Here is a 14,901-nt window from a genome sequence, read left to right on the forward strand (position 1 = left end):
CTTCCTCTAACCATGTGTTTCTCCAGAAAACCCTAATATAACAAGGACCCAGTTCTTAGCATCCTTGCCAGCCTTTACAGAGTCTCTCTGCTGCGTTCTCTGCAGGGTGCAATGGCATCTAGCTGGTTTTTTTTTTTTTTTTTTTCAGCACTGGGGATGGAACCAGGGGAATTCTACCTCTGAGCTCTGATCTCAGCCTGATTTTGTGTGGTGTGTGTGTGTGTGTGTGTGTGTGTGTGCTGTGTGTATGTGTGTATGTGGGGGGCACCGGGGATTGAACCAGGGGCATTCTACCTCTGAGCTACACCGTCCTATTTTTTAGTCTTTTTATTTATTTTTATTTTTTGTGGTAGTGGGGTTCCTGGAAACCCTCTACCTCTGGGCTACACTCCCAGACCTATTTTATACTTTTTTTAAATTTGGAAACGGTCTCCTAAGCCAGCAAGGCTGACTTTGAACCTGTGCGATCCTCCTGTCTCCACCTCCCAAGCACGGGATTACAAGCGTGCGCCGCCACGCCCGGCTAGTCTTTTTATTTTTTGAAACAGGGCTCGCAGAGTTGCGGAGGCTCTCACTCAGTAGCTGAGGTTGGCTGTGAACTGCGATTCTCGTCTCCGCCTCGCTTAGTTGTGATCTTAACGTACGTTTCCTTAATTGGGAACGACACTGAGCACCTTTTCATGAATTGCTCGCATAAGGTGCATGGCGGTTGGCGCTTGAGACAGGAGAGCAGGCGGTTCAAGCTTCCCTCCTTCTTCCCGCTAGGTTCTGTTTCATTTCATTTTTCTCTTTTCTAATTTTTAGTATTATAATAATGCCTAATTTTTAGTATTAGGCATTGAATTCCTGGGGCACTTTCCCACTGAGCTACATCTCTGGCCCTTTTTCTTATTTTATTTATTTATTGTGGCACTGGAGATTGAATCCAGAGGCATTCTACTGAGCTACACCCCCCACCTGATTTTATTTCTTATTTGGAAAAAGAGTGTCACTAAATTGCAGAGGGCCTGCTAATTTGCCAAGGCTGGCTTCAAGCTGGGTCTTCCTGTCTCCGCCTCTCAAGTACTGGGATTACAAGCGTGCGCCACCACGCCCGGCTCTTCTTAATTTATTTTCAAACAGGGTCTTGTTAAGTTGTCCAGGTCAGCCTTAAACTTGCATTTCTCCTGCCTTAGCCTCCTGAGCACCTAGGATTCACCTCCTGCATTTCTTCTTTTCTTTTTTCTCTCTCTCTTTTTTGTTTTGTGGTATTGAGGATTAAACCAGAGGCATTCTACCTCCGTGCTACATTCCTGCCCTATTTTTTATTCTTTATTTTGAAACAGGGTCTCACTAAGTTGCAGAGGGCCTCACTATGTATCAAAAGATAACCATTACATTAGGAGTTTAATTCCTATTCTGGAAAATTAGAATTCTGTCCCAATGCCCTAGAGGCTGGCCTAGAACCTGTATACCCCTGTCTCAGCCTCCTGAGTGCTGGCATTACAAGTGTGTGTCCCTATGTCCAGCAAAGAGGAAGTTTTAAGAGCTTCTAGAAAGAACAGTCACATGGGTTAGTATTCAGAATGGGATCGGATTTCTCAGAAGCAACAAACTTAAAAGTCTGCTTTCAAATTTTTGTTGAAAAAAGTATTCACAATTTGAGGTGGTTTTTTTTGTGTGTGTGATGCTGGAATGGAACCCAGGGGTATTTTACCTCTGAGCTACACCCCCAGCCCTATTTTATTTTTAATTATTCTTTATTTTGAAACAGGTCTCACTGAGTTACAGAGGGCCTCACTAAGTTGCTGAGGCTGTCTGTGACTGCGACCCTCCTGTCTCAGCCTCCGGAATGCTGGGATTACAAGTGTGCGCCACGCCCGGCTACAGTTTGGGATTTTTTAGCCAGCTAGAGTTTAAGGGTGGTACAGATACTTTCAGGACATTGTGCACGCAGCCCTGCTAGAAGACACTTCCTTCCAAATAAGTAAGTGAACAAGAAGGAGGACAACGTGGGGCCGAGAGACAGGGCTGCAGCGGGGCTCAGAGGGGAGGCTGTGCTAGCAGCGGCTGGCAGAGCCTGACCAGCACGCTCGGGCCTGTGCCCCTGCTCGCCATGGCTTGTCTGCAAGGAGCATTCGTGGGACCCACGAATATAGTTGTTGATATAAATTTAGCCATTTTGACCTAATGACCTCTGGAGAGACGGGGAGAGAGTGGGGGGTAGTAAATGAGGAGAGCATTGAGACAGCATTCTCATTTTCCAGAATAGGAATTAAGCTCCTAATGTAATGGTTATCTTTTGATAAACTTGGGGACCTAAGATGACTAGTACTTACTGCCTCACAGTCCAGGCCCCAAAAGGTGCTCAGCTAAGTGACCCAGGAGAGAACAGAGGATCTTGGTTGCCTAGTATGGCCTCACCTTGAAGACAGCTTCTGCTGTGTTCTGTGGGTGTGTCCTGGGACAGGATGCTGGAGGGCAAAGCCCGAGGCAGGTCACAGGGGCTGCTCCAAGTGAGAATTCAAGAAGCCATAATTCATAATGTACATGGCTGGGCATGGAGGCACATGTTTGTGATCCCTGTACTTGGGAGGCTGGGTTCTCAGCCAGCCTCAACTACTTACTGAGGCCCTCTGCTACTTAGTGAGACTCTGTTTCAAAATAAAGAATAAAAAATAGGAAGCGTAGTGGCGAACACTTATAATCCTAGCATTGGGGAGGCTGAGACTGGAGGATTGCGGTTCATGGACAGCCTCAGTTACTTAGTGAGGCCCTTTGCAACTCAGACCCTGTTTCAGAAATTTAAAAAAGACTAAAAATAGGGCTGGGAGTGTAGTTCAGAGGTAGAATGCCCCTGGGTTCCATCTCCAGTCAGTACTGCAAAAAAATAAGAGAAAAGAAAGAGAAAGAAAGAAAAGGGTTGCTCCTGGGAGTCAGAATCAGAGAAAGAGACTAGGTTATTATTCTAAGTCTTTTGGAACAACTTTTTAAAAAAGCATATAGGCCTTCCATGTCTTCAGCATTTTTTTTTCCTTTTGTTTTTTGTGGTACTGGTACTGAGGATTTTTTTTGGTGGGGGGGTACTGGGGTTCCTGGAAACCCTTCTGCCTCGGGTCACACTCCCAGACCTATTTTTTATACTTTTTTATTTGGAAACAGGGTCTCCTAAGCCAGAGCGCGCGGCTGGCTTCGAGCCTGCGCGATCTTCCTGTCTCCGCCTCCCAAGTGCGGGGATTACAAGTGTGCGCCACCACGCCCGGCTGTGGTACTGGGGATTGAACCCAGGGCCATTCTGCCTCTGAGCTACACCCCCAACCCTATTTTTTATTCTTTATTTTTTATGTGTTGTTGTTGTGGATTGAACCCAGGGACATTTTACCTCTGAGCCATACTCCCCATTCCTATTTTATATTTGTTTTTGAAATAGGGTCTCGCTAGGTTGTTGAGAGTATCAGTACTTGCTGAGACTATCCTTGAACCTGTGATCCTCCTGTCTCTGCCTCCTAAGTACTGGGATTACAGGTGTATGCCACCATGCCTGGCCACTTTGGGCTTTTAGTTTGCGATCCTTAATATCTGCCTGTGTTTTACTCTGCCCACAGATTGGGGACCACAAATTCAGTGCTCACCGGATTGTCCTAGCAGCCTCGATCCCGTACTTCCACGCCATGTTTACAAACGACATGATGGAGTGCAAGCAGGACGAGATTGTGATGCAAGGAATGGACCCAAGGTACCAGCCCTCATTAGGTCTTGCAGGCTGTTTCCAGGAGCAGCTCAGCTTGTGCTTGGGGCCTCTGGACGGCCTCCAGCAGGACCTGGTATCTAGTAATGCAGCTACATGCCGAGCTGTTTGCCACAGTGAAGCTCACCCAGTGGTCTGAGACAGGGCTACAGTGAAGGGAGTCCTGTTGATGTTCTCACTCTACAACTGAAGTGCGTGCGTGCGTGCGTGTGTGTGTGTGTGTGTGTGTGTGTGTGTGTGTTACTAGGGATTGAACCCAGGAGCATTCTGCCTCTGAGCTACACCCTCCAACTCTTTTTAAATTTTTATTTTGAAACAGGATCTCACTTGATTGCTGAGAGTCTTGTTAAGTTGCTGAGGCTGGCTGTGAACCTGTGGTCCTCCTGTCTCAGCCTCCCAGGCCCTGGGATCACAGGCCTGTGCTGCCATGCCTGCTCCATGATACTTTTTTTTTTTTTTTTTTTTTTTGGTGCTACTAGGGTTGAAGCCCTTCTACCTCTGGGCTACACTCCCAGACCTATTTTATATTTTATTTGGAAACAGGGTCTCTTAAGCCAGCTGAGGCTGGCTTCGAACCTGCGCGATCCTCCTGTCTCCACCTCCCAAGCGTGGGGATGACAAGCGTGTGCCACGCCCGGCCCACGATGTGTTCTGGCTGGAGCTGTGTGCAGGGTGTGCTCTCACTCTGTACTCCCCTGGGCTAGCTCTCTCAGGTGGCACAATAGTCCTTTCAGTAAGTGCTGTTGTTTACTCTTCCTTCTCAGCAGGCTAGAACAGTGCTACCTACAAGAAATTTCCTCCACAGCAATGGCTGGATTCTTCTGGAGCTATCCAAGATGATAGCTGCAGCCGCAGGTGGCTGTGGAGCTCTTGAGGTGGGACTCGTGGACTGAAGGACTAAGTTTAAGTTTAGTTCATTTAAACTTTGTGTTAGGCGCTGGGCGTGGGAGCACATGCCCATAATCCCAGTACTTGGGAGGCTGAGACAGGAGGACTGTAGGTTCAAGGCCATCCCCAGCAAGAAGTGAGACACTCATCAACCTAGCAAGACCCTGTTTCAAAATAAAAATGAAATAGGGCTGTGGGTGTAGCTAGGAGGTAGAATGCCCTTGGGTTCAATCCCCAGTGCCACACAGAATATATAATAAGTAAGTTTAATGTTAAATAGTCATATGTAGTAATGGCTACTGTAGCAGCTCTGGAATGCAGCAGCTTGTGGTTATTTGGTGGCTTTGGGCTTTGGAGGTCAAGCCTAGGTTATCCTGCTGGCTGTGGTCACTTCTTGCCTAACCCTTAACCCCCCGGTGGTGGAATCAGGAGGACGGCGAGGAGGTGGTGCGGTGCCTCGAGGATGTGAGGAGAGGAGAGAGCAGCCGCTCAGGCTGCTTCCTCCATCCTGGCCTGAGGGTCCTCGCTGAGCCCCGGCGCATCCGGGGTGAAGCAGACGCAGCACAGGAGGCTGGAGCGAAGGTGGTGTGAAGAGGCGGAGCCCAGCACAGGCTGGTGGTGACGGGCACCGCCTGAGCGTCTTGGGGAGCGGACTTCCACCACAGCAATAAAAATCATGCACGCCCTGCTGGTTGACGTGATTCCGATCCACTGCTAAGACCAGCTTTTCTGGTCTTGAAACCATGGCAGCAACAAGAAGGCAGTCGCTGTGGTGGCCACCAGTGAAGGCAGTGAGCTGCAGCATCTCCCTGTGTCGAGATGCCACCTGGCAGCCCGCAGAGTGTGCCCGTAGCAGTGCAGAGCACGAGAAAGGCCTCGATGCGGATTTATGACGGCCGCGCGACGGCGCGCGGGCAGAGTGAGGCGTACCTACAAAACCATCACCCTCAACTTTTTTTTTCTTTGTTTTTGCATTCTGGGAATGGAACCTAGGGGCATTCTACCTCTAAGCTACACCTCCAGCCCTATTTTTTATTCTTTTTTTTTTTTTATTATTTCTTACGGTACTAGGGGTAGAACCCAGAGGCTTTTCTACCTCCAGGCTACACTCCCAGACCTATTTTTATACTTTATTTGGAAACAGGGTCTCACTAAGTTGCTGAGAGCCTCACTAAGTAGCTGAGGCTGGTTTCGAACCTGTGTGATCCTCCTGTCTCAGCTTCCCAAGCGCTGATATTACACCTGGCTTTTATTCTTTACTTTGAAACAGGGTCTCACTGAGTTGCAAAGGGCCTCACTAAATAGGTGAGGCTGTCCTCAAACCGCGATCCTCCTGTTTCAGCCTCCCAAATGCTGGGATTACAAGCTTGCACCACCATGTCTAGCTGACCCTCAACTTTTTCAGTAGTGAGTTTGTGGGTGATTGTTTTCTTTATTGGGATTTCTGCAGTCAAGTTATTTGGGCGATGGAGACAGTAGCCTGAGCCTTATTCCATTTAGACGGTGTCTCAAGGACACGGGCTGAACACATTGCTAAGCAGGCCCTCCTCCTCTCGGCATCCATGTCAGCTCAGTAGCGTCTCCTCTCTCCTCCAGCGCCCTCGAAGCTCTCATCAACTTTGCGTACAACGGCCACCTTGCCATCGACCAGCAGAACGTGCAGTCGCTGCTGATGGGGGCGAGCTTCCTGCAGCTGCAGAGCATCAAGGACGCCTGCTGCACGTTCCTCCGAGAACGGTGAGGGGGACGGGCCTGGCCAGCCCCCGGGGCCGCAGGGAGGACGCTGGGAGTTTACTCCGCAGGTGCCTCTTGCCAACAGCACCCAGCAGTGCCCACCAGGACGCATTGAGGAACCTGCCTGCACTCTCCCCTGCGGCCACACGTTCCTCCTCCGACCTTCTCTTTCCAGGTTGGCCAGCTAGTGATTTAGCTGATTTCTCACTGGGCGGACATACTCAGTGCTCCCTAAATCTCATGTGGCCAGCCTCATTTCACTTGTGGTACTGGGGATTGAACCCAGAGGCATTCTACCTCCGAGCTCACTCCCAGCCTTACTTTTTATTTATTTTAAAACAAGGCTCCCAAGTACTAGAATTACAAGTGTGTGCCACCAGTGCCCACCTTAGCTGTTTTCTCCCCTGTACATCAGCTCTTCAAGTGTTGGGGGGTGGTTTTTTTTTTTTTTTTCCACACTGAGGGTTGGACCCAGGTTTGCTCTACCACTGAGTTCTCCCCTAGACCTTTTATTTTTTTTTATTTTGAGGCAGGGTCTCACTAAGTTGCTGATATCAAACTTGCAATCCTGCCTTTGCCTCCCAACTACGGGGATTATAGATGTGAACCACCACATCTGGCACTGTGCTTCTGCTGTTTAAGGTGCCAGCTGCACTCACCTCCTTGGGTCCTCTGCCCCCTGTCCATTGAGAGCCGCCTCCTCCTCCATGGTAAGGACCATTGGACATACCCCATCTATTTCTGGTGCTTCGCAGTGGGCTTCCTGGTTCTCCCATGACCTTTCAGTCAAGCAGAGAAGGTCCTTCTCCCCTCAGTAGGTGAGTGGCCTCGTCATGGGTAGAGGCCATTTAACTGCAGGGCGGGGGCAAGGGTTAGAGCTGGGCCACGCCGGCAGGGAGGAGCCCGAGTATGTCGCTCTCCATCCAGCCTCTGCCTGCGCCCTGCGTGAAGACACAACCAGCTCTGCCTTGTGCCTCGCTCAGCTCACCTCCTCCCCTCCGTTCCCTCTGCACCAAGCCAGTCACCTGGCTGCCTGCAGGCCTCACTCCCTCCCAGCTAACGTCCCTACCCACCCTGCCTGTCAGTCTCCACCTGGGTCTTGGGCATTGTGAGCAGTTCTGCAGCCCTGGTGCCCAGGCCTGGCCACGGGCCCTCATCTGCAGGTGCAGGAGAGGCTTATATCTTGAGTCTGGGGCGACCTCCAGTTCTGCAGATGAAGGCCTTGTGGTGACAGACAGCGCAGCCGGAGCCAGGCTGTCTCTGCCCACGATGCCCTCCGGTGCAGGAGAGTGCTGGCATGTGTCTGTCCAGCTCACTGTGTGCTTGAGGACACAGGCTGGACCACATCCACTTCCTTGTTCCCAAGAATGTGGAGAAGGGCTTTCTGTGTCCTCCTGGCTCCCACAGGACTAAGTGGGCGCCTCACCTCTTCACCCAGGGACAGCAGCTCCACCTAGGGGCTCTCAAGGGTATCACAGGCATCGCTGGATCCGGGCTGCCCTAAGGCACTGCCAACTAAAGCTGCTGGGCAGTGATTAAAGACCAGTACAGCGCAAGTGTTTTGTTTCTTTTTGCGTTGCTAGCTGCTGAACCCAGGGTGCTCCACCACTAAGCTTCATCCCTATCCCAACTTTTTGGTGGTGCCACGGCTTGAATGCAGGGGTGATCTGCCACTGAGTCTATGCCTCTAGCCCTTTTAACTTTTATTTTGAAACAGGGTTTCACTAAGTTGTTGAAGCTGGTCTCGAACTTTTAGTCCTTCTGCCTCAGCCTCTTGAGTTGCTGGGATTACAAGAGGACACCGCTGTGCTCAGCTAGATCGGTAGTTTTTACATGCCCCATTTTAGGAACATTTAGAAACAAATACCTGATCATAAATCCTTATGTTTTGAGTCTACTTTTAGACATTTTTATTCTTTCCTGTGGGAGCCCTTTGAGACAGAAGCCTGCTCCTCACTCCTGTCTTTCCTGCCACAGACCACAGGGCTTGGCCTGCTTCCCTCCCGTAGCTGTCGCTGCTGCCTCTTCCTGGGGCTGACCCACAATGTGGGAGCGCCTTCCAGCGGCCCTTGAGGACAAGCATTAGGCTTTGGGCAGCGGCCAGAGGAAACTCATTCTGAGAAGCTGCAATGCAGCCCAGCCTTGGTGCCCTGAGGACGCGCGCACGAGGCCTGGCTCTGCCCTCGGCACTACCGCTGGCTTGCCAAGCAAACGGAGCACATTTCTTGGTTTCCCTGAGCCTCTCTTTCCATCTATCAAATGAAAGAGACTTTTCACTGTCGTTAGAAAGATTCTCTAGGGACTGAGGGTGTAGCTCAGTGGTATAACACTTGCCCTGTGTGCACAAGGTCCTAGGTTCAATTCTCAGCACTGCCAAAAAAGGAAAAAGAAAAAAAGATTCTGGAGAATGTATATTAAATGCCTAGCAAAGTCAGGTGTGGTGGTGCATGCCTATAATCCCAGTACTTGGGAGGCTAAGACAGGAGGATCATAGGTTTGAGGACAGACTCAGCATATAGTGAGACTCTAATCAACCTAGCAAGACCCTGTTTCAAAATTTAAAAAAAAATAGGGCTGAGGGTATATATTAGAAGTAGAATGCCCCTAGTTTCCATCCCAAATACCACAGACACACACAATAATAATGATGATGATGATGATGATGGCTGGGGGTGTAGCTCAAAGGCAGAACCCCTCTGGGTTCAACCCCTAGTACCAAACACACACATACAGCCTAGCAAAATATTTGAGTCCTTTATGGTATTAGCTAGCTGGGTGTGGTGGCGCACATTTGTAATCCCAGCATTTGGGAGGCTTGAGACCCGGATCGTGGTTCTCAGACCTTCAGCTACTTAGCGAGATCCTTTGCAACTCAATGAGACCCTGTTTCTAAAATAAAAAGAGTAGGCCGGGCTTGGTGGCGCACGCTTGTAATCCTCGTTCTTGGGAGGCAGAGACAGGAGGATCCTGCAGGTTTGAAGCCAGCCTTCCTGGCTTAAGAGATCCTGTTTCTGCCGGGCGTGGTGGCACACACTTGTAATCCCAGCGCTTGGGAGGCGGAGACAGGAGGATTGCGCAGGTTCGAAGCCAGCTGGCTTAAGAGACCCTGTTTCCAAATAAAAAAGTATAAAAATAGATCTGGGAGTGTAGCCCGGAGGTAGAAGGGCTTCCAGGAACCCCAGTACCACCAAAAAAATAAAAAGACTAAAGCTGTGCATGGTGGTGCACACTTGTAATCCCAGCATTCAGGAGGCTGAGGCTGGAGGATCACGATTTGCAGACAGCCTCAGCTACTTAGTGAGGCCCTCTGCAATTCAGTGAGACACGGTTTCAAAATAAAGAATAAAAAATAGGGCAGGGGCTATAGCTCGGAGGTCGAATGCCCCTGGGTTCCACCTCCAGACCTGCAAAAAAATAAATAAATAAATAAAATAAAATAAAATAAAATAAAAAACAAAAAGACAAAAAAATAGTGCTGGGGGTATAGCTCGGAGGTACAATGCCCCTGGGTTCTATCCCCAGTACCACAAAAAATAAAAAATAAACCATAGCTGCTGCTGCTATCTGTGGATGTCAGGTCCATGGAGCCTCTCTGTCTGAGAAGGAAACGGTACAAGGGCATCAGTGTTAGAGGAGTCCTTCTCCCCTTGGTTTACGTTCCATCTCCAGCCGCAGCGCCTTCGTGGTTACCACAGGTAGAGTAGTATCCTGGTCCCTCAAGCAGGGACAGCGCTGCTCAACGTAGCGACCAGGTTCCTGATGACAGCTCCTCCAGCCTCCCCTCTGACAGCTGCTCCACAGGACTTCCTAAGAGCCCCTTCTACCTCGCCAGCCCAAGCAGCCAGGATAACCGTTGTCGTTTTGTACCTTTAGAAGTTGAGTCCAGAGAGGTGTGCCCGGTGTCCTGAGCACTTCCAGCAGCGCGGGGGATGGCTGGCTCTGGCCTGTGGCTCTTGCAGGAACCGTTCATAGGTGGCTGAAGGTGACGATGCTACCTCCTCTCCTGTTCTTCTTGTTGTCTTTCTATATGTCAAAGGCTTCACCCAAAGAACTGCCTGGGTGTGCGGCAGTTTGCGGAGACGATGATGTGCGCCGTGCTGTACGATGCGGCCAACAGCTTCATCCACCAGCACTTTGTGGAGGTGTCCCTGTCGGAGGAGTTCCTGGCCCTGTCCTCGGAGGATGTGCTCGAGCTGGTGTCCCGGGACGAGCTGAATGTCAAGTCAGAGGAGCAGGTGGGTGAGCATGACTGTGCAGGGGATGTGGGAGTGCTTCCCCAGCGCCCACCACCCCTTGCTGGGGTAGAACAGGGCGTGCTACCTCTGCGCTTCGCCCCCAGCAGTACTTTATTTAGTCTAAATAATGTTCTACTTGTTTTATCAACCCCATCTCCTTTATTCTTAAGACGTTCACATTATTTATAGTACTTCTGTCAGAAATAACATTGTCATGAGCTGGAAATAGCAAGCACAGATGACTTTTTTTTTTTTTGGTTCTTGGGTTGGAACCCAGGGATATTCTACCTCCGAGCTACACCCCTAGCCCTATTTTTAATTCTTTATTTTGAAACAGGGTCTCAGCCAGGTGTGATGGCACACGCTTGTAATCGCAGCGCTTGGGAGGCTGAGACAGGAGAATCGCACAGGTTCAAAGCCAGCCTCAGCTACTGAGTGAGGCTCTCAGCAACTTAGTGAGACCCGGTTTCCAAATAAAATATAAAATAGGTCTGGGAGTATATCCTGGAGGTAGAAAGCCCCTGGGTTCCAACCCCAGTACCACAAACACACACAAAAAGTAAGAAACATGGTCTCACTCAGTTGCAAAGGGTCTCACTTAGTAGCTAAGGCTGGCTGTGAACCGTGATCCTCCTGTCTCAGCCTCCCAAGTGCTGGGATGCGCCACCACGCCCAACTTGCACAGGTGACTTTTTGAAAGCATCTTGCTCTAGCCAGGTACAGTGACACACCTGTCATCTCGGTATGTGGGAGGCAGGAGGGGGTTTCAGGTTCAAGGCCAGCACGAGGCAGCTTAGTGACATCCTGTTTCAAAATAAAATAGGGCTGGAAGTTTGGAAGTCCCTAGTACCACAAAAAAAAAAAAAAAAAAAAAAGGAAAGAGAAGAGTCTGTCCTAAGGAAGACTGGCACATTGAGACAGCCACTGGAAGGGTGTGACTTCCAGAGGGGTGGTGGTTCTTAAGATGAGGGAAGTTGCTGTCTGGTAGACTTTGATGGAACTTTTCCAGAGAGAGTAGAACCAGTAACTATGAAGTAGAAGCACAGTTGCTGAACAGTGTTCTGACCTTATAAGAACCGAAGGCCCAGGAGTGTATCGGAGGGCATACGCCATCCACATCCACAGCAGTGGGAGGGCGGGCCGGGCTGGTGCTCCTAGGTGCAGCAGAAGGGAGGGATGGGCCGGGCTGGTGCTCCTAGGTGCAGCAGAAGGGAGGAGGGATGGGTCGAGCTGGTGCTCCTAGGTGCAGCAGAAGGGAGGGAGGGATGGGCCGGGCTGGTGCTCCTAGGTGCAGCAGAAGGGAGGAGGGATGGGCCGGGCTGGTGCTCCTAGGTGCAGCAGAAGGGAGGGAGGGATGGGCCGGGCTGGTGCTCCTAGGTGCAGCAGAAGGGAGGAGGGATGGGCCGGGCTGGTGCTCCTAGGTGCAGCAGAAGGGAGGGAGGGATGTGCCGGGCTGGTGCTCCTAGGTGCAGCAGAAGGGAGGGAGGGATGGGCTCTCAGGTGCTAAGGGAATGCTGGTAGATGCTTGTTGACATTCTCTCCTGATTAATCTGACTTTTCAGCTGAGAGTGAGTGTAAGTTAAGAATATTAGAAATCTGAGGAGAGGCCAGGCGTGGCAGCGCAGGCTTGTAATCCCAGCATTCAGGAGGCAGAGATCAGAGGATCGTGGTTCATGGACAGCCTCAGTTACTTAGGCCCTTCACAACTCAGTGAGACCCTGTTTCAAAAATAAAAAAGACTAAAAAATTGGAATGGGGGTGTAGCTCGGAGGTAGAACACCCCTCGGTTTCATCCGCAGTACAGCAAAAACAAACAAACAAAAAAAAATAAAAAGGAAGGAAGGGAGGAAGAAAAGAAAAGAAAGAAATAAAGATACTTAGGGCTGGGGCTGTAGCTCAGGTAGAATGCCCCTGGGTTCAGTCCCTAGTACTGCAACAAAACAAATAAAAAAAACAGTACCCAGTTCAGTACTCGGTACTACCATTAAAAGAGAAAGAGAGAAGAAAAATTTGAGGAGAGATGAACGGGTGTGCAGTGGTCTCCTGGGGGAGAGCACCTGGACCGTGCTGGGGAGACAGGGAGGGCCTGATAGGAAGCAGGGAAGCAGTCACAGGTTTAAAATGAGCTGGTGAGCTCTGGCGTGCTCAGCCACACATACTGGGGCAGGTCAGGATGGTGATACAAAGAGCTGGCTCAGCAGTGGGCATGTTTCACGCTGAGGGAGGGAGCTAGAGCCTGGCATGAGAGCTGAGAAGGAGCTGGGGCAGTGCCATAGCAAAGGGAGCCAGTTCCCAAGCTGAGGGTGGGAGGTGATGGTCAGGTACTAGTTACCTAAACAGGGAAGAGGGGAAGCTTTTGGTAAAGCTGGTCAGAGTCACCACAGAGGGAGAAGCAGTTGGCAGAGGCTCGGGCGACTTAGGTCCTCTAGGGACAGGGATCTGCGAGTGACCAGGAGGGCATGTGCTGGGAGCTGGGAGGAGCAGAGCTCTGCGAGCGCCTCGAGGGGTGCCAGGGTGTCGTGGGCACAGGTGGTGGCTGGCCCTGAAGGCTTTGCGTGCCAGGGTGTGAGCTTTGGACCTGGCCCTGCAGGCCAAGCCGCATGGAGTCAGGAGTCCTGGCCTGCATGCGCCTGGGCTTCACAGGCTGCAGGAGGCAAGCGTTGGGATGGTAGGCCGAACTCTGCCTGAAAGAAAGACACATTCTGCTAGTGTCCTGAATGTGCTGAGTCCTCACCCAAGAATTAGTGATGAGAAGAAAAGGGGGCCCTGAGCTTGGCAGCGTGGGCACCGAGATTCAGAGGGAAGAGCAGCAGTGCCTGGCTCTTCTGACTGAGGGTTTGGCGGGTGTTGTCCTTGTGGCCGGAGCTATTATTAGCTAAGGCTCCTTGGAGAGCATGGGTCCAGGCTGGGCCTTAGAGAAAGGGGAGCAGATTTCAATAAAGAGGATGGGAGGAGAGGGGTTCCAGAGGGGTTCCAGGGTGAGTAGGGAACCAGAGGCCAGGGTGGCGGAGCAGTTTGGAGGGGGTAGGGTGTGGGCGCATCTGGAAAGAAGGGAAAGGGCATGTCGTAACACAGAAAGGAAGAAGGTGCCATCGACAGTTTGTTATGGAGATCATAGTGCAGGCCAGGAAGCGTTACGGGAACCCAGCTTGCATCGCAAATGGTGGCCAAATAGGGTAGCCCGAGAGTCGGAGAGAAAGTAGTAAATTCCCAGAACAAGGAGGAAAGGCTGGTGGCCATGGGCTGCTCCAGTACAGAAGCAGGGATGAGACGGGTGGCCGTGGCCCTTGGGAGAAGTCCCTGCCACCGCCCCCCTTGCCCGGGCAGGTCTTCGAAGCCGCGTTGGCCTGGGTGAGATACGATCGGGAGCGGAGGGCGCCCTGCCTGCCCGAGCTGCTGTCCAGTGTCCGCCTGCCTCTCTGCCGGCCCCAGTTCCTGTCGGACCGAGTGCAGCAAGATGACCTGGTGCGTTGCTGCCACAAGTGCAGGTGAGGAGGGCGTGGGCACTGGTGAGGGCCGCCATGCCGCTGCAGCGCTGGCTGCGTGGTCTGCCCTCTGTCTAGAGTGGAAGCGTAGGTGTCTTGCAGCTGTAGAGAGCTGCGGCTCGTGCTAGGGCAGACATGCCAGGTGGGCGCGCCACGGCAGAGGGCTTCCCCAGACGGCCCACCCGAGCCAGCCCACAGCCGACCTGGTGGTGCACATGGCCTGCCTGGGGCTAACAGCCGCCCAGTCTGCTGGCCCGCGCTCTGGCCTGCGGCGGTGCAGGCTCTGCATCCACATGATGGGCAAGGGCGGACTCCATTGCCTGCATTGAAACTTTTCCCCTAGAGAAAACCAGTGAGCACCTGGCGCAGAGGAGACACCAGTGGTCCATAGGAAGACCGACCAAATTAAAGCAGCAGAGAGCACTGCCGACCTCAAGTTGCTTACTACAGCCACAGCGTGGGAGAGTTTTTGCACATACTTGGTTCTCTTGTTCGTCTTCTCTCCTCTGGCTGGGATCACCTAGTTTGGAAAGGTGGTGGCTTGATGCGGGCCCTGTAAAGGTGTGTTAGGAAGGGGCAGAGTTGTGGCTGCAGGTGGACTTGTGATTCCAAGGGTGCTGTCGAGGAGCAACACTCTTAGAATACGCAGTGTGGAGAGCCCGACGTGAGTGTGCTCGCCTGTAATCCCAGTACTTGGGAGGCTGAGACAGGAGGATCATAGATTTGAGGCCAGACTCAGCAAGTAGTGAGATTCTCATCAACCTAGAGAAACTGTTTCAAAATAAAAAGGGCTGGGTGTATAGCTCGGAGGTAGACTGCCTCTGGGTTCAAT

At 51.5% G+C, this 14,901-nt stretch overlaps 1 protein-coding gene across 2 annotated transcripts in view; it reads left to right on the plus strand.

Moving 5' to 3' along the window:
• Positions 1–14,901, plus strand: part of KLHL18 (kelch like family member 18) — a gene marked incomplete at both ends in the record, with an annotated part of 41,515 nt that overhangs the window by 17,900 nt on the left and 8,714 nt on the right. For both annotated transcript variants that reach the window (XM_080715826.1, XM_080715825.1), the window contains 4 exons: positions 3,585–3,715; positions 6,212–6,352; positions 10,386–10,584; positions 13,912–14,072. In XM_080715826.1, the coding sequence (XP_080571952.1) occupies positions 3,585–3,715; positions 6,212–6,352; positions 10,386–10,584; positions 13,912–14,072 (632 nt within the window). The remainder of the gene's footprint in view (positions 1–3,584; positions 3,716–6,211; positions 6,353–10,385; positions 10,585–13,911; positions 14,073–14,901) is intronic.

Source organism: Muscardinus avellanarius (assembly GCF_963383645.1).
Source record: "Muscardinus avellanarius genome assembly, chromosome: 18".
Lineage (NCBI taxonomy): Eukaryota > Metazoa > Chordata > Mammalia > Rodentia > Gliridae > Muscardinus > Muscardinus avellanarius.